Raw genomic sequence first — 19,097 nt, 5'->3', positions numbered from 1 at the left:
CTCCTTACCGCCCTGAATTCCATCACACTTTTTTCTTTATAATGAAGTTGGAATATTGCCTCTCTTTAAAATATTATTAGCTAAGACATTGTTCCATAGTTAACGAACTTTAGGAGAGTATTCATTGATAGCTAAATGCAAAAAAAAAAAAAATACAGTATTATTCTGATCCTGGTATAGATCCAGGAGGATTGGGGTTAGATTTAAAAATATAAAACTAGAATAAAACTAATTTAAGACAATCTAAAGTGTTCAAAGATTTTAATAAAGTGTAATAAAATAGGTTCCTTCAAACCCAAACTCAGCTAGTACATTTAGTACTGTAAATGGTTGATACAATAAGCCCAACAGTTCCTTTGTATTTGTCATGTCAAGGCCTACTCTTTGAAACAATACTTGACAGGTGCTTAGTTAGAAGATAAAAGATTCAGACTTATTTTATAGCTGTAAACCAGGTCAACGTGGTTATGCACGTGTACCTTCCTTTCTTGTGAGAATTCCTAAGTGTCAGAACATGGTTGATGTGGGGGAAAATGTTCACTGAATAGATGAATAAATAAATAAATACAAAAAATTAATTTGGTTCTGTTTAAGAAAAAAAGCGGAATTATGCTTTCAATAGCTTCTTAACTATGATTGGGAAAACTACATTTAAATGTTCAAAATAGATCAGTCTTTGTAATGACTGACTTTAAAAAAAAAAGTTATTTAAGCACTTGAATAATACTATGCATGCATGGCTTAGAATTAAAATATATATAAAGCAATATATTGCAAATCATTTCTTTTTCATATTCATCCAGTTTCTACCATTTTTTTACTCTAGGTAAATACTATTATTAACCCTGGTGGCACAGTGGTTAAGTGCTTGGCTGCTAGCCGAAAAGGTTGGTGGTTTGAACTCACCAGACGTTCCATGGGAGAAAGATATGGCAGTCTGCTTCTGTAAAGATTACAGCCTTGGAAACCCTATGGGGCAGTTCTACTCTGTCATATAGGGTTGCTATGAGTCCAAATCGACTCAATGGCAGTGGGTTAGTATTAAGTTCTTGTGCATCCTTGCACAGACTTTTTTTGCATATATAAACAAATATGAATAGATATTTCTCCCTCTGGGCTTACACAAGTAGTGAGACTGTTCTTCAGTGTGATTTTTCCCTACCTTGGAGATGTTTCTATGTTAGTATGAGAGGTAACTGGCTTGCCATATCTGTGGTATATAGTAGGGTGCTCCTAAAGTGGATAAAGACACCTTTGCCATTCAGTCTCAAATTTAAAAAAAAGAAAAAATTGGTAATTCCTGATAAAATATTAACCCTTCTCTTATACAAATAACTTACCTGTGATGAAATCATAAATGCAAAATATGTGACTTGCTTCAATATGATAGAATTTTGACAGTAAATTTAAAATAGTTCTGGCTTATTTTAAATATGAATTGTGCCATATATTGTTGAATAATTTTTAATTTTTTTGCCAATAGATATAGTAAATGCTAACAAAATATAGCTGCATATACTTACTGATTTAGGGTCAATAGGGTATATGATTGCCTTGTTTTTTCCTCTCTTGGTGGTAGATTTATACTTACATACATTCTCACACTTGACCTTGTATGAAAATTTGCTAACTTTTTAATTCAACAAGTATTTATTGATTAACCACCGAACACGCATATGTACTACAAGGGATGCAAGACATATATACAAGATCATTTCTGTCTTCCAGAAATTCAGAGTCCAGTGGCAGACATAAGATGTATACTTATAGAATATTTAAATAAGTAAATGTGACAGACAATGCTTCCATTAATGTATATTATTAGCTCCTTTCCATCCCCATTGCTGTCAGCCTCAGTCAGGCTTTATTTCATCTGATCTAGACAGTCGGCTGTGTTAGGAACCCATCTGGCCTCCCACATTTCACAATCCTCCTCTTCTATCCACTGTACACATAATGTTGCCATATGAGGTAATAGCTCCAGTAGTTTCACTCTCCTGATAAAATAAATATAAATCCCTATGGCTTTAAAGACCCTCCTGATTGTAGTTTACATTTGACATAAAAAAAAAAAAAATTTTTTTTTTTTTCTAGTTTGTGTTCTCTTTACTCCCTTTTTCATCTCATCTTCCCCACTCCGAGTCTACTTTTTTTTCATGAAAACATTCTACACTGTCTTGATTTATTTCCTTTCCCTCATGCTGTTTTCTCTTCAAGGAATATCAACTCCTCTTTTCAGAATTCTATCATCCTCCCAGGGCAATCTTAGGTAGTATTTTCAAATAATATATAGCCTATACCAAAAATGTGTGTGTGCGCGCAAGTATGCGTGCAAGACTACATTTGTGGAGGTTATCAGGAAAATATTATTTAGTATTATTCACATACTGCTGTATACTATATTTTTATTATGCATTTAACCAAATCTTACCTTTGCAAATTTTTAAGATATAAACTCCATAGTCCTATACAATTTATTTCAGTAATTGGGTTAATAATTAGTTTTATATATCAAAGAAGATCAAATATAAACCAGTATGTTGGTGGGATTATTACTTACTGTGGTAGCACAATGAATATCTTTCCACACCGTGGCTTCCCTGGAGAGATCAGAGACTTCAAACAGATTATCAAGAATCACTTCCCCAATCATGTCATGTCTAGAAAATCTGTCAAAATCATATACACTGAAATGTAATTTTCGGTTGCTTAGTTGATCGTATGCTACAGGAAACTGAAAGGTTTCATCAAATAGAGGATTTAAAGTCTTTCTGTGCACGCGGGTCTGAAATTTCTTTTTCCTATCTGGAAGAAGATACATCTTCACATATGGGTCAGAAGTTCCTGTGAAGTCTTTAGCAGGGAGATCTAAGGCTTTGATAATTTTAACAACTAGAAGTTCATTTTCATAGTTATACTGGAGGGTGAAGTTAAGCTTCCCACAGGTTTTGACATCTTCACTGTTGCCCTCAGAGTCAACTGATTTCTGTTTGTAGAGCTCTGGTTTTATCCTTCCAATGCTGGTTGTAGTTTCTCCTCTTTGTAAAACAGGTTCTGTGCCCATGCTAAAATCAATACTGGAAACCTGCATTTGCCTCGGTAGGTGTCTCCGGAAGGAATTGTGGCTGTACACACACACACATACAAACAAACATCATTTAGGTAGATCATTTTGATGACAGTGTTACACATTTGCATACCAACTCTCCCCCATACCCAGGATAATTAAGATATACAATCAAAGAGCTACTTTTGAAAAAGCAGAAATGCAATATTTAAAGGAAAATTTCTCCAAAACTTATACAAACACCCGAAACATACAACTATAATATTTTTAATGAGTTTTTGGAAATTTGTACTGTCCATCAAAAGCACATAATAAAATATAATTACAAAAAGACATGATTACAACAAAGTTCAAAATTCCACACAGTATTATAAATGTTATCAATCATCTGAGTATATCTCAATATAAACATTATGTAGACAAAAGCATTCAGGTGGCTGGTTTCTTTTCATCAAGATTTGGGTCTCATGCATTTTACGTTTCAGTCACTACAGTATTGAAAAATACATAAGTGCACGTATTCCTATGTGGTAATTATTTCTAATACTGGAAATAACTAAATAAATATTTACTTTTAAAAAGAATATATAGTTGTGACAGCCAAAATGAGTACATTTTCCTTTTTTCAACATGGAGTGGGCTTCTGAAGTTCTAAGGATAAATATAGAATTTCAGACATTGGGGCTAACATAATAGAATTTTTAAAATTAAAACTGAGCTTCCTGTGGTCACTGTTACTATTCATCTAGTCAACATTTTTAGAACATTAAATATGTCTGCTTAATGTCTTGTAAATGTGACTTGCGTTAAGATCTACTTATATTCCTCCATGATTTCTGGTATGAGCTGTGCCAACCTATGTGTCTCCTCACGGCTTAGTCTTAGATCTTCTAAGACTGATTATCCGTTCCTGAATTATAATTATTAGCTTGAAGCTGATGGTTCCCCAACTATAACTTCTAGTCTCATATTTCTAAATCTCTAAGGAAGATTTATAAGCTGATGTTCTAATTTTGCCTCAAACCCAAACAAAGTCATAATTTTTTCCCTTCTGGTTTCAAACCAGTTCTCTTCCTCCTACAATCTCTGACAATAGTGCTAACATTTTTATTAGTCATTCATGCAGTATGCTTGAATACCTTCCCTTCATTCAGTAAATTTAGTTAATTTTCTAAATCCTATTGATGCTTCCTTTGAAGTATCTCATAAAGTCATCCATTCCACTCCATTGCCATTCAGTCCAGATCGTCATCACCTTATATTTTGTTTTCTCTATTAGCTTTCCACTGGCTTTCTTTCTTCCTGCTTCCTCTTACACTTAATATCTACCCAGTACACTGTCAGGGCACGCACTTCAAAAACTTTTACTTGCTTCTCTTTTCTACTGAATCAGGTTTATACCTTTACACTGCCAGGTAATACTGAGTACATTGTTTAATGAATACTTGATTAACCGATGCACACACAGAGATTGATTTATTTAAGCCAAATAAAAAATTAGTGAACATTTGGAAGTGAGATACCTATGCATGAAAATATTTGAGAAGTAGTTAGAAGTAGCTGTTGAACCTAGGAAGGAGACGAGGCAGAGGCAAAGGGCAGAGGGCAAAGATGAGATTAATGCTAGCTATCGCCTTTTATTATCGCCACATGTAAGGTGGCCATAAGTTGGAGTCAACTCGATGGCAGCTAGTTTATCTTCTAGTATCTGAGGACAGTCATGACTATTGCATATTGAAAAATGTCTCATTAAGTTAAAATCTGATTATAATTAGAGGCTTTTTTTAAATTTCTATGTAAAGAAACATAATACTTCATCTCGGGTGACGGAATTAGCTCTGAATTGTAACTACTGAATTTAAGATCCAATATTTCAGTTTCTGTATCCTAGTGAATATATGGATCTCTGGTGGCACAGTGGTTAAGAGCTATGGCTGCTAACCAAAAGGTTGGCAATTCAAATTCACCAGCTGCTCTTTGGAAACCCTATGGGGCAGTTCTACTCTGTCCTATAAGGTCGCTATGAGTCACAATCAACTTGACAGCAATGGGTTTGCTTTTTGCTTTTTGAACAAATACATATATAAAAGTCTTAATTTAAGACCTAATTTAAGACCTGAAATGATCTGTTTCTTCAGATCTATCCCATCTTAATGCATTAGGCATGTAATTAAATGTATTTGACCTTTAATCTATTCCAGATATATATGATCTAGAGGATAAATTAGGGTCAGAAAAAGGCCAGAAAACATTTATGAAACATAAAAATATTAAAAAAAGGAAAAGAGACAGTATATGTTGTTCTGAATTATTAAAGAGGTCAAATATAATCTAGTTTGTATATTCAATGTTCCTAAAGTATTCAGGATATTTTATTAAATAAATAATCTACTACTCCTGTGAAAATCACTTTCACTTATGCACTATGCAATAAGATTTTAAAATATTTCTATTAATTGTTGTGAGCAAAAACATCCAAGAAATTGATTTCTTATAGATAATAGATATATTTCATAATTTCACACCTACTTGTGCTTATTAGTATAATACAAATTTAATCTTATATCCCTACCTTTTAAAAATCAATAATTCCTTCTTTATGCCTCTGAATATAATTGTGCAGCTGTAAAGCCTCTTCTAAGAGGAATCAAAAAGTATAACATTTTTGTCCTAGTAAGCCAGTGCTCTAATTATAGAGTAAATAGTGCAGATTCTAAGTCACAGTTTAGCTAGTCAGTTACGTGAAGCTTTAATTATTACAATGCTACACTATTGCCATGACAACACAGATCTTTTTCTTCTTGGCTTTCCCTCCCCCCACCCCTTTTTTTCCTGTTTTGGAATGACAGCGATAAGTAACTATTTAGACTTAAGCAAATATCCAGTCAAAGTACAGGCCACTTGACTATTACTGATCCCATTCTTACCCTTCAAACTTAAGAGGACACTATCCATGTACCTTTCCAAATAGAGAAGGAAGAACTTTCCCCATCCCACCTGGAACATCTGAAGATGACTCGATATAGTCAATATTATTTAGTGCTACAGGAATTTAATGCACTAAGATGCTGGTTTTCAAATATTTATTGTCAACAGATCTTTCCCTTCAAATAAAATCTAAGTTCAGAAGTTGAATATATATAGAGCCACTCTGGTGGGCAAGTGGGTAGTGTCCTGGAATCTCACTCCAAACCAAACCAATTTTTCCTCTGCTCAGAAGAAAAGTGTGAAGATCACTACGTTGAGACATGGTGGAAAAGTGCTGGACTGGAAGTCCAGCAGCTTGGTCCCAGCTTCCCAAGTAGTAAGGACAACTTTGGGCAAGTCTTTTAACTTGTTTGAGTTTTAATTTCCTGGTCTATAAAGTAGTCTTTTCACAGTTTTTGAGACTATTAAATGAGATATTATAGATAAGATGACTTTGAAAACTATAATTTCTCGTACATATATTAGGTCACTATGGGGCATGTGACAGTCACCACAGGGTCACCGTAAGTTGGAATTGACTCGGGAATCCACTTGACAGCAGTGGGATTGGGTTACAGGAGCCCTGATGCCCAGTGGTTAAGAGCAGTGGCTGCTAAGCAAAAGGCTGCAGTTTGAATCCACCACCTGCTCCTTAGAAACCCTATGGGACAGTTCTACCCTATCCTATAGGGTTGCTATGAGTCAAACTCAACGGCAACGGGTTTGGTTTTTCTATTAGTCATTACTATTAAAACTCAGGACACAAGGAGCTGAAGTGCAAACCCCATAATGAACTCTCTAGTCCTGATAATCTCAAATCTAGGTTTTCTATTTGAAGGCACAAAGTCATTCCTGTGTGACCATGACCAGGACCACTACCCTGGACAACAGGGACCCTCTGACTAAATTGCTTCTCAGCATCTAGCAGTTCTTTTATCCTCCTGTGTATTTGCAGTGGCTTTGTTGCTGTTATTGTTGTTGGGTGTTGTCAAATAAGGTTCAACTCAGAGACCCGTATGACAGAGTAGAACTGCCCTATAGGGTTTTCTTGGCTGTAATCTTTACAGGAGCAGATTGCCAGGTCTCTCTCAGAGCCACTGACCTGGATTATACCTCCTTAGTGGACTTTCTGCTTCTATCTTTGTGCCTCTTCAATGTCTATTCTCAAATCAGCTGACAGAGTAATCCTTGAAAACATAAGTCAGATCATGCCACTCCTCTGCTTTAAAACTCTCCAGTGGCTTCCCATCTTACTTAGGGTAAAAGTCAACCGTGCTCCCCACTACCTCTCCTAGAATGGTAGCACAAACAGTTAAGCACTGACTATAAGCCAAAAGATTGGCAGTTAGAACCCACCTGGAGGTACCTTGAAAGACAGGCCTGGCAATCTGCTTCTGAAAAGTCACAATCTTGAAAACCCCGTGAAGCAGTTTTACTCTGCACACATGGGGTCTCCATGAGTTGGAATTGACTGGATAGTAACTAACATCAACAACATCATGGTGCACCTGACCCAAGCCATGGTTTTTTCAGTCACCTCATATGCATGGGAAAGCTGAAGAAAGACTGAAGAATTAATGCATTTGAATTATGGTATTGGTGAAGAATACTGAATATACCATGGACTGCCAAAAAAACAAACAAGTGTGTCTTGGAAAAAGTACAGCCAGAATGCTCCTTAGAAGTGAGTATGGCATGACTTCATCTCATGTACTTTGGATGTATTATCAGGAGGAACCAGTCCCTGGAGAAGGACATCATGTTTGGTAGAGGGTCAGCAAAAAAGAGGAAGAAACTTAACAAGATGGATTGACACAGTGGCTGCAACAATGGGCTCAGGCATAGAAACAATTGTGAGGATGGCACAGGACTGGGAGGTGTTTCACTTTGTTGTTCACAGGTTCACTGTGAGTCAGAAATGACTAAACTGCACCTAACAATAACGTATCTAGTTCTAAATCCGTAGCGCATACATGTCAGCGATTTCTTCCCATGTGCATTTTCCTGCTTTTTTTCATTTTCAATTGTATCTGCTGTTATGTTTCCTAATTGCCTATTTTTTTTTTTGTAGGTACTTAGAATCCTCTCTAGCCACCTATATAATTTCTCAATCTCAACAAATTATTTTGCCACTTACACTCATCGCATTTTGACACCATTAATGAATGCACAATCGGTCTTCATACCCATCCCTAGGAGTATACCATCATTAACCTCTTTCTAATATGAACATAATGTTATTTCACCACCTGATGCTGTCTTTAAAGGAGCAAAGGGGAATGGAGAGATCAGTCAATCAAAAGCATTCATTTGATGCTTATTATGCACCTACATAGTGCTGGAAATTAGAAGGATATAAAAGTAGGTCACACATTCTTTGTTCTCCGAGAACTTAGCATCTAGTATGGCAAACAGCTAGAGGCCAATATTAAGACAATAGATAATTGTTAGACTATAACTTTAGATAATAAAATGTGATAGCTTATAACTGACAGGGAAAGTAAACTCTCAGATGCATTTTCCTTAAAGATCTTATAGTAGATAAGAAAGATGTGATCATTATAGAAAGGGAGCAGCATGAGTCAAAGCAAAGAGGCAGAAGAGAGCTGAAGTCTATAGGAAAGTAATAAAAAGACCAAGTACGCTTCTAGTGAGCAACCATGAAGGATCTGTTTGGATAGATAAGATAAGGTCATGGACTTTATTTATTGCTTTTTTTTTAATTCAAATATTCCCTGAATTCTTATAGTACTTTGTCTAGATCTCAAGAGCAATAGCGAAGTGAATATTACAGATTTTCTGCCTAAGAAAACTTATCATTTAGCAGTAACTATTTATATATATATATATATTTTTATATTAGAAGTGGAAACCCTGGTGGCGTAGTGGTTAAGTGCTACGGCTGCTAACCAAGGGTCGGCAGTTCAAATTTGCCAGGTGCTCCTTGGAAACTCTGTGGGGCAGTTCTACTCTGTCCTATAGGGTCACTATGAGTCAGAATCGATTCAGTGACACTGGGTTTGTTTTTGGTTTTTTTATATTAGAAGTGGAAACCCTGGTGGCGTAGTGGTTAAGAGCTACAGCTGCTAACCAAAAGGCTGGCAGTTCAAATCCACCAAGTGCTCCTTGGAAACCCTGTGCAGCAGTTCTACTCTGTCCTATAGGGTTGCTATGAGTCGAAATCTACTCAACTGCAATGTTTTTTTTTTTGTATTAGAAGTTACCATATGTCCCATTTAAATAGTACACATTGAAGGGTATAGGAGTTCAAATAAAAAGAGGGTCTCTTCTGGCTGGAGTGAGACTGGTCTAGGAACTGTTGGTAAAGTTTCTAACTGGTGAAGAAGGAGGAATAGAGCCCTTTACATACTGGAAGCAGGGTAAAGAAAGCTCAGGGGTAGGGAAGCACCCAGAAAAAGAGGAGTTTCCTAGTTTATTTGAAATGTAGAGTTACATGTTTGGGGGAATATGGGACCAAGTGCTCTAATGGTGGCTCTGCATCATCGGATGATAACAGCCTTGAATGTCGGGCTTTTAAAAGGTTTGAATTAGACTTGGAAAGACTGAAGTGTTACTTAATGTTTTATATAAGGGCTCTTAGATTCTTACTTTACAATTTCAGAGGTTTCCATCTTTATTTACTTATTTTTGACTTCCTGATATTTATTGTGCTTCAAATACTGTATTAGTTTCAAATAGATGTCTTCCTCTAGAGTCCATCCTATGTAGAAACTTTCACCAGATTAATTATCCTAAGATATAGTTCTTATCCAAAAAAACTCTTCTGCTGCAAATATTTATGACAGGATAGACTCTGATCATCTTAGCCAGGATTTCAAGGCCTCCCAATAATTTAATTCTAGCTGACTTGATCTTCCAGTATTCCTCCACTGAACTCCATTTTCTGAGCAAGGTAGCTTACCTGCTGTTTTCTGAGCAATACTTCCTGTTCTATGACTTTTTATATAAAATGTTTCCTAGTTACATAAAATGAATTCCTAGTTTCCTTCAGCCTCAGCTTAATGATCTTTCTCCAGGCCTCAGCTGCTGGAAACAAGTTCTCTAGTCTCTGAATTCCACATTCTCCACCATACATTTGGCACTTACAATTCCTTTTATTAAAGTTGGTATTATATGGCTTATCTCCACATTATTATTGTAAATTTCTTTACAGCTTCTGAGAGTTTGCAGGATGGACGGAGTGTGCAGAATACACTGCCTATACCTGGATGTAAATATCTGTTGAATAATGCTATTAGGTGAACAATGAATCAAGGGGAATACTAGAAGACTAGAAGACAGCTAGTAATAAATACACAAATGCCAAGTGAGTTGTTGCCTGGTAGGCTGGTGAGGTCTAATGTCCAGGTCTTTGAAAAGGGAGATGAGAACTCAGGAAATGTGTCAGCTTCCAGCAATGCAGTTAACTCCTGGACCAATCAGGATGCTATTAAATATAGAGACAAATACAATTTTAAGGGTATGTTGTTTATCATCTACTGTTTGATCCAAATAAAAGGGAGTCCTAACAGCAGACTGGAGGTGTAACATCCCAATAAGGTGAGGAAACCAAGTATTAAAGTTACATTCATTGTGTGTGTGTGTGTGTGTGTGTGTAGGTTTCATTCTGTTACATCATTGTGAGAAGTTGGCCTTTGAGCAGAATAATTTGATTTATAATAATGTACCTTGGTCTCTGTGTCCAAGTGGACTGCAATAAATTCAATAATTTCCTCTTCCTCTCCACATGAATGCAATTTCTGGAAAGATGAAGTAATTCATGTAGATGAGGGTTTTTTTCAGAGCTAGGAGTAATCAGGCTTTCTGCAAGGAATTCATCCCAAAGCCAAAGAGTTTAAAATCATGACCTTAGTCAGTCAGGATACCACATGCAATTCCAGACTCCTAGTTGAGTAAAAGGAGCAGGAAGATGCCCCTGTCCTCTAACTGCCAGACTACCCATCCTCAGCAGATTTTGTAACTGACATCTTCGATTGCAGAAAAACTACATTCCACTGGGTTCAATTAAAACGTGTTCTATCAGTCTGGATAAATTTAAATTGCACCTCTTGCCAGTTACATGACTTTAGGCAAATTTTTTAATCTCTCTGGGCTTCGGTTAACTCACATGTAATGGGGGTAGTTAATAATATTTCAAGCTGGTGGCACAGAATTAGCAGGAGTACCTGGCATAGTGACTAAATTTCAAATGCTAAAAAAAAAAAATAATACTTTTTCCTCCTTCCCCAGCCAACCATATAAAACAAGGAAAGTCAAAGGCAGACCAAATGACATCAAAGTTCTAGGAAAACTATGAATTTGTATTGCACTTTTCTCTTAGAACATATGAGATATTTACAATCTAATTTTTGTTTTGTAAGGTTAAGAGAAAAAAATTTTTTTCTGGTTTATTCTATTTTGCATAATTAGTGAGGGATCCAGAGCTAGGATGTGTCGGATGTGTCTTCATTCTAAGTGTATGTTATTCCCAGAAACCAATTCTGTATTCAAATCCAAGTCTTCGCAATTGTGTTTTTAGTATACATTCTTTCATTCTCCCATAGCTAGGAATAATCAAATAATCAAGAGATAATATTTGGAGAGAGTATTTTGGCTTTTTCTCCTAAAAAACACTTTGGCAAGCAGCAGAGAGAGCTTACCTCAATTTTTCTTCATTAATTGCGTGTCCTGATGTAGGGTCCACTTATCAACTAAAAGAGTTGAGTAATTCTGAATGGTAAGTTTTTCTATATTTATAACTGTCATTAACATTTTTAAAAATGTTTTTCAGATTAATTGAACATTTCCTCTGAATTTCTCAGTATCTTAAGGCTTTGGGGACATCAAATATCATCTATGGCCACAGTTCCCAGGGACGATAGTAATAGTAAGCAAGTAAGCACATGAGATAAGTTTAAAGTGGTTTTCCAATAGTTATAGTGGGACATACATTTTGGGGAAACAAGCAAGTCCCTCCAAAGGTATTTTTACATTTCTGTAACATTTAAAAAAAAGTGGTATATGAGAATATTATTTTTATAGTTACCAGTCATATCCATAATAAAATTAACATCTACTGGATTAGTTTACATAAAAGTCGTGAATAAGAAAAATTAAAAATGACTCCAAATGCCACTACTCAGGAAAACTAGCTATAATAATAAATATTAGGCATGCCTTGGTTATAGAATTCAAGTAGCACAAAAAAAATGTAACATGGAAAAGATACCCTCATCCATCCTTCCTTCCAAAATTTCTTACCCCAAAGTTAACAGTTATTAACAGCTTCTTACTTATCCTGTAGAATATATTTCAGAAAGAAATAGATTTATTTATAGATACAATCCTTTCTTTAACTTACACAAAAAACATGTTGAACATTCTTTCCATCCTAGTAGCAAATATGACTCACATATAGTTTTTTAATTTGATAGCTTTCTAAACCCACAAAAGTATGTCATATCAGAAAGCATAGATGCACCTTACTCAGATTTAGAGCGGTAGGAGGGAAAGATTAGGAAATAAATTAGTTAGCAAGAAACAGCTATTACCTCCCCATAGTTGATTTTACCCTGCTTTAGGGTAAACCGGAAACCCTGGTGGTGTAGCGGTTAAGTGCTACGGCTGCTAACCTAAAGGTCGGCAGTTCAAATCCACGAGGCGCTCCTCGGAAACTCTATGGGGCAGTTCTACTCTGTCCTGTAGGATCGCTATGAGTCGTCATCGACTCAAAGGCAATGGGTTTGGTTTGGTTTGGTTTTGGTTTAGGGTAAACCAGAGAAAAATGGCTACCCCCATCTTGTTGTTCGTTTTAAGAATTGAAGACCATACTTAGTAGAAAGAATGCCTCTTCACAGGAATCTTTTTCCTTTAGACTTAAGACAATTTGAAATACACTACAACAAATTCCTTTCATTCAAACAAGACTTTTCTGATTTTTCCATGCTAAGTTAAAATATATTGTCCTTAAGGAAGTCTTCCTCTTCCTCCCTTAATTGTGTACATTCCTTAGTATTCTCGTGATATTTAGGCTCTCGTAGGACTTATCACACTAGGGCCAGTATAAGATCTTGGTCTATGAAAGTTGAGTAAGTAATGAAATGTATATTTCCCAGCAGTTCCTTATTTATGGTATTTAAAAAAAAAAAAAAAAACAGTTCTCATCAGGTCAATTCCAAGTCATGGGGACACCATGTGTGCAGAATAGAACTGTGTTCTTCAGTGGCGCCTCTGGGTGGGTTTCAACCACCAGCCTTGTGGTTAACAGGCATTTAACTGTTTGCAGGACTCCTGTATATGGTATAGGTGCTAAATAATTGTAGACTAAACATTCGTCTCTTATTCAGTTGTGACTGTGAACAACTAGATAATTTCTGTTTTTTTTGTGCCTCCATGATAAGCATTGACAAAAGATGCTTTGTCAATATTTATTGGCTGAATTGAACTGAATTATAAGATTGCAGGTAGCAGCTAGTCAACCAATGATATTTTAAGGGAAAAAATATATATATTTTTTTTATTTTGGTTAATAAATGATGATATTCTGTAGTTTTATTCCGTAGTTACATGATTTTACCGGATCCTCAAATTCTACTAAGCCCCTTTCCTGGTACCCCTCCCTAATTGGCTTCTTTGTCCTCAATTTCTCTCTCCAGCTACATATTCTGCCCTACTCACTTCTTTCCTACCATTTCCCTCTTTTTCAGTTATCCATTTTGATGTCTTTTCCATTTCTCTTGTTTCTTTTCTCCCTTCCCATCCCAGTTTTTCTCTGTTATGAAATCACACCACACACACATAATTTTATGTGTTTGATGTTTCCTTACCGGGATGAAGATGTAGGCTCAGTGGTTTGTCTTTGCACACGTGCATGTTTAATCAGATGTTCTTTTAAAGCAGTCTGGACTTCTGCTGGGATATCAGGGGAAGTGTGGCTGATTTTTATTGAGGGTTCAATAACTGTTAGTGCCGGCTTTCCATTTTCTTTAACCTCTTTTTTCTCTTCAGTCTCAAAAACTTCAGTAGGAGCACTCGAAATGCTCTGTGGAAGGGCACTGACATTGGAAGTTACAGGTTTGCTTTTCCAACAAGGCCAGCACAACTTCCAGAAGACGAAGAGTGAGACAACCAACAAGGCCAGGCCACAGAAGCTGACAATGACTGCTAACAGGCTGACCGAAATATCTGGAAAAAAATGACAATGCGAAGAAATATTAATTCATCGATATTATACATAAAAGGGCAGAAATGGTAAGGTAATTTTACATTTTGATTATTATTAATACTTCCCTGATTTATAGTTTCTAAAAAGAACTTTCAAATTGTCTTTGCAGGTAAGAAATAGTAATAACTATGTCTAGAAATTCTCAAAGGAGATATGTGAAAAATTCCAGCCCAGGAATAGTTTCCAACTGTACACAGGAAAAGCATGAGATATACATACAATTCCCAAGAATGCTACAAGAGGTCCAAGATTTTGCAAAATGAAGATTGGCAACCTGCCACGAAGCCATAAAGTTTAAGAAACTCTGAAAACGCACACAACAGAAAATGCTTCTGTTTGCTCCATATTTGATCTAAAGATGCAAATTTCTCATTAACTAAGCAGGGAATCATGTTAAATATAAACTGCTTTCTGTAATCTAAGTGAGAATAACAGTGCTAATAGAGGACGGATATACTATTAGCTACATTTTCAAACTTCACAGGCTCTTTCTTATAATCTTGTATGGTCCTCCTTTAAGTCCTAAATTAATGATTTGCTATCTAGCTTTCTTTAAAAGATTATTTTAAAATAATTACAAAATGAATATATGCTTGTTGTGTAAAATGATCTAACAAAATATGCTAAAAATGTTAATAAGACTGAGTAAATAAATAAATGGAAGAGACAAATCTTCCATGCAGAAGAATTCCAAACAATTTATGTAGGTGCTTCACCATCTGGAATGGGAAATGTAACTCTCCACTCCTCAGGTTTGGGCTGTACATAGTGAATTCCTTCCAAAGAATACTATATGGAAAGTGGGAAAGAAGAGTGGCTTTACAGTGGATAAACCTACCAAACACTATCTCAGCAAGGTGATCAAGGTCAACATCAACAGTGATAAGCCATGTTGATAGTATGTATCCTTGCTGTGATGTGATAAAAATGGTACTTTACCTCTGAGGTCTTCCTCACAAAAACCCATAGGACAAATATAATCATGAGAAAAACATCATAAAAATATCAATAGAAGGGTATCCTACAATATACCTGACCAGTGCTCCTCAAAACTGTAAGGCCAGCATAAACAAGGAAAAGTCTTGAGACCTGTCACAGTCAAGAGGAGCCTGAGGACCATCTAGAATACTCCACTGTTCTCACTCCTTCATGAGCAAGGAAGAATGAAGAAAACTAAAGATACAAGGGAAAGATTAGTCCAAAGGACTAATGGACCACATCTACCACAGCCTCCACCAGACTGAGTCCAGTACAACTAGATGGTGCCTGGCTACCACCACGCTCTGACAGAGATCACAATAGAGGGTCCTGAACAGAGCTGGAGAAAAATGTAGAACAAAATGATTCTAACTCAAAAAGAAAGACCAGATCTGCTGGCCTGACAGACACTGGAGAAACTCGGAGAGTATGGCCCCTGGACACCCTTTCAGCTCAGTAATGCAGTCACTCCTGAGGTTCACCCTTCAGCCAAAGATTGGACAGGCTCATAAAACAAAACGAGACTAAAGGGACACACCAGCCCAGGGGCAAGGACTAGAAGGCTGGAAGGAACAGGAAATAGGGAACCCAAGGTTGAGAAAGGTGAGTGCTGACATGTTGTGGGGCTGTTAACCAATGTCATATAACAATATGTGTACTAACTGTTTAATGAGAAACTAGTTTGTTCCGTAAACCTTCATCTAAAGTAAAATAAAAAAAAAAAAAAAAAAAGAGGAGCCTGAGGAGACATGACAACTAAATGTAATGTGGTATCTTGAACAGAAAAAGGACATTAGGTAAAAAGTAAGGAAATCTGAATAAAGTATGAACTTTAGCTAATCATAATGTATCTACACTGGTTCATTAATTTTAACAAATATACCATGATGTTAATAATAGCGAAAATTGGCTGAGGGATATATGCGAAATCTCTGTACTATCTTCTCACTTGTTCTGTAAATTTAAAACTATTCTCAAATACAAAGCCTATTTTTAAAGTTCATAACATCTCCCCACCCACTTCCATTTTCACACTTTGAAGATAACCAATGTTCAAGGAGCATTGGCGCACAACAGCTAAGTGCTTGGCTGCTAACTGAAAGGTTGACTGTCCAAATCCACCCAGCTGCTCCACAGGAGAAAAACCTGGTGATCTGCCCCCATAAAGATTATAGCCTAGAAAACTCTATGGGCCAGTTCTACTCTGTCACATGGGGTCACTATAAATCAGAATTGACTCAATGGCACCCAACAACAAGACAACCTGTGTTAGCAATCTAATGTTATAGCATTCTTAAAGTTTTGAAGACCAACTATACATTACATTTATCATCTACCATCTATTTCCAGATTTTTTCATCACCCTTAAGAGGAGTTTACTGCCCCCTAAACAATGATTCCCTCTTTTCCTCGCCCTCCCAGCCCTAGTTACACTAATAAACTTTGGCCTCTATATGTTTGCCTATTTTAGATACTTCATATAAGTGGGGTCATACAATATTTCTTCTTTTGTGACTGACTTATTTCAATCAGCATAATGGTTTCAGGACTCATCCATGTTGTAGCATGTAGTAGGACTTCATTTCTCTTTTTGGCAGAGTAATATTCCATTATATGTATGTATCGCATTTCATTTTTCCATTCATCTATGGATGGACATTTATATTTTTTCCACCTTTTGGCTATTGTGAATAGTGCTGCAATGAACATTGGTATACATGTATCTATGTTCCTGCTTTTAATTATTTTGGGTATATACCTGGGAGTGGAATTGCTAGATCATACGGTAAATCTATGTTTAACTTTTTGAGGAAGTGGCAACCTATTTTTCATAGCAGCTGTACTTTTTTACAATCTCACCAGATATGGATGAGGATTCCAGTTTCTCCACATTCTCACCAACACCTGTTTTTCTCCTCCCTCCCTTTTTTTATCATAACCATCTTAGTGGGGGTGAAGTGATATCTCATTGTGGTTTTGATTTGCATTTCCCCAACGCTAATGACGCTGAGAATCTTTTCATGTGCATGTTGATCATTTGTATTTCTTCTTTGGTGAACTGTCTATTCAAGTCCTTTGCCCATTTTTTTTTGATTGGGTAGTTTGTCTTTTTGTTATTAAGTTGTAGGCATTCTTTATATATATTCTGGATATTAAACCCTTATAGTTGTTGTTGGTAGGTGCCATCAAGTCAGTTCCCACTCATAGCAACCCTATAGGACAGAGCAGAACTGCCCCAATAGGGTTTCCAAGGAGTGGCTGGTGGATTTGAACTGCCAACCTTTTGGTTAGCAGCCGAGCTCTTAACCACTACCACAGCAGGGCTATAGAGTTCTCCCCAATTGTTTTCAATTCTGTAAGCTGTCTCTTGACTTTCTTGGTAAAGCCCTTTGATGAAAAAATGTTTTAATTTTGATGAAGTTCCATTTATCAATTTTGTTGCTTGTGCTTTTGATATCATATATAAGAATCCATTGTCAAATACCAACACTGAAAGCATTATGCCTGTGTTTTATTCTAACAGTTTTATGGTTTGAGTTCTTCATTTAGGTCCTTGATCCATTTTGAGTTGATTTTCTTATACGGTGTGAGGTAAGGGTTCAGCTTTATTTTTTTGTATGTGGAAATTCAGTTGTCCAAGCATCATTTATTAAAGAGACTATTCACTCCCCATTGAATGAACTTAGAGCTTTTGTCAAAAATCAGTTCCATAGATGACAGATATTCAGTTTTTTTCTGGACTCTCAATTCTGTCCCAGTGGTCTATATATATGTCTATCATCATACCAGTACCAGACTGTTTTGATTACTGTAGCTTTATAGTATGTTTTGAGATTGGGAAATGGGAGTCATCCTACTTGGTTCTTTTTCAAGATTACTTTGGCTGATTGAGGCCTATCTTAGGCTAGGTTCCCTAGAGGAGCAAAACCAATGAAGTGTATATATAAATATATATAGAGAGAGATTTATTTCAAGGAAATAGCTCATGGAATTGTGGAGGCTGGCAAGTCCCAAATCCATGGGTCAGTATGGAGGCTTCCCCTGAGTAATGTGGTTACAGGGGCTGATAAACCCAAAATCTGCAGGTCAGACAGCAGGCTGCTAGCTCATGGGGTACGAGAGCTGGTGAGTCCAAAACCTGCAGGTCAGGCAACAGGCTGAAGGCTTCTCATGTCCAAAGACAGGAGGTCAGATGAGACGAATACAAGAATTGAGAGAGAGGTTTGCCAGAACATACATTGATCTCATTGATGCAGGCCACACTCCAAGGAAACTCCTCTTCAAACTGGCTAAAAAAGAAAAACTACTCACCTCAAAACACAAAATGAGAAATGATTGCATACTGTCTGCCAAACCACTAAGAATCATAGCCTAGTCAAGTTAACACATAACATTAACCCTCACAAGGCCCCTTGCCATTTCATATAAATTTGAGGATTGCTTTTCCCATTTCTGCAAAGAAAGCTGTTAGAATTTTGATGGGGATCGTGTTGAATATATGGATTGCTTTGAGTAATATTGATCTCAACAATATTGCCTTGCAGTCCATGTATACAGAATCTCCTTTCATTTATTTAAGCATTCTTCAATTTTTTCAGCAATGTTTTATAGTTTTTGGTGTACAAGTCTGTCATTTCTTTGATTATACTTATTCCTAGTTATTTTCTTTTAGATGCTGTTATAAATAAAATTGTTTCCTTACTTTTCTTTTCAAAATAATCATTGCTGATGTATAGAAACTGAACTGATTTTTGTGTGTTCACCTTGTATCCTGCCACTTTGCTGAATTTGTTAGCTCTGGTAGCTTTCTTGTGGATTCTTCGGGGTTTTCTATACATAGGATCATGTCATCTGTGAAAA

At 36.3% G+C, this 19,097-nt stretch overlaps 1 protein-coding gene across 1 annotated transcript in view; it reads right to left on the bottom strand.

The window, feature by feature from the left end:
- Nucleotides 1-19,097, bottom strand: part of SYT10 (synaptotagmin 10) — a 54,723-nt gene that overhangs the window by 22,930 nt on the left and 12,696 nt on the right. Inside the window, exons 2-3 of the mRNA XM_003405717.3 lie at nucleotides 13,861-14,218; nucleotides 2,561-3,125 (exon numbers count right to left, since the gene is read on the bottom strand). Of these exons, the coding sequence (XP_003405765.1) occupies nucleotides 2,561-3,125; nucleotides 13,861-14,218 (923 nt within the window). The remainder of the gene's footprint in view (nucleotides 1-2,560; nucleotides 3,126-13,860; nucleotides 14,219-19,097) is intronic.

Source organism: Loxodonta africana, chromosome 4 (assembly GCF_030014295.1).
Source record: "Loxodonta africana isolate mLoxAfr1 chromosome 4, mLoxAfr1.hap2, whole genome shotgun sequence".
NCBI lineage: Eukaryota > Metazoa > Chordata > Mammalia > Proboscidea > Elephantidae > Loxodonta > Loxodonta africana.
Note: the sequence above shows the minus strand (reverse complement) of the source record. Positions and strands in the feature narration are given on the sequence as shown.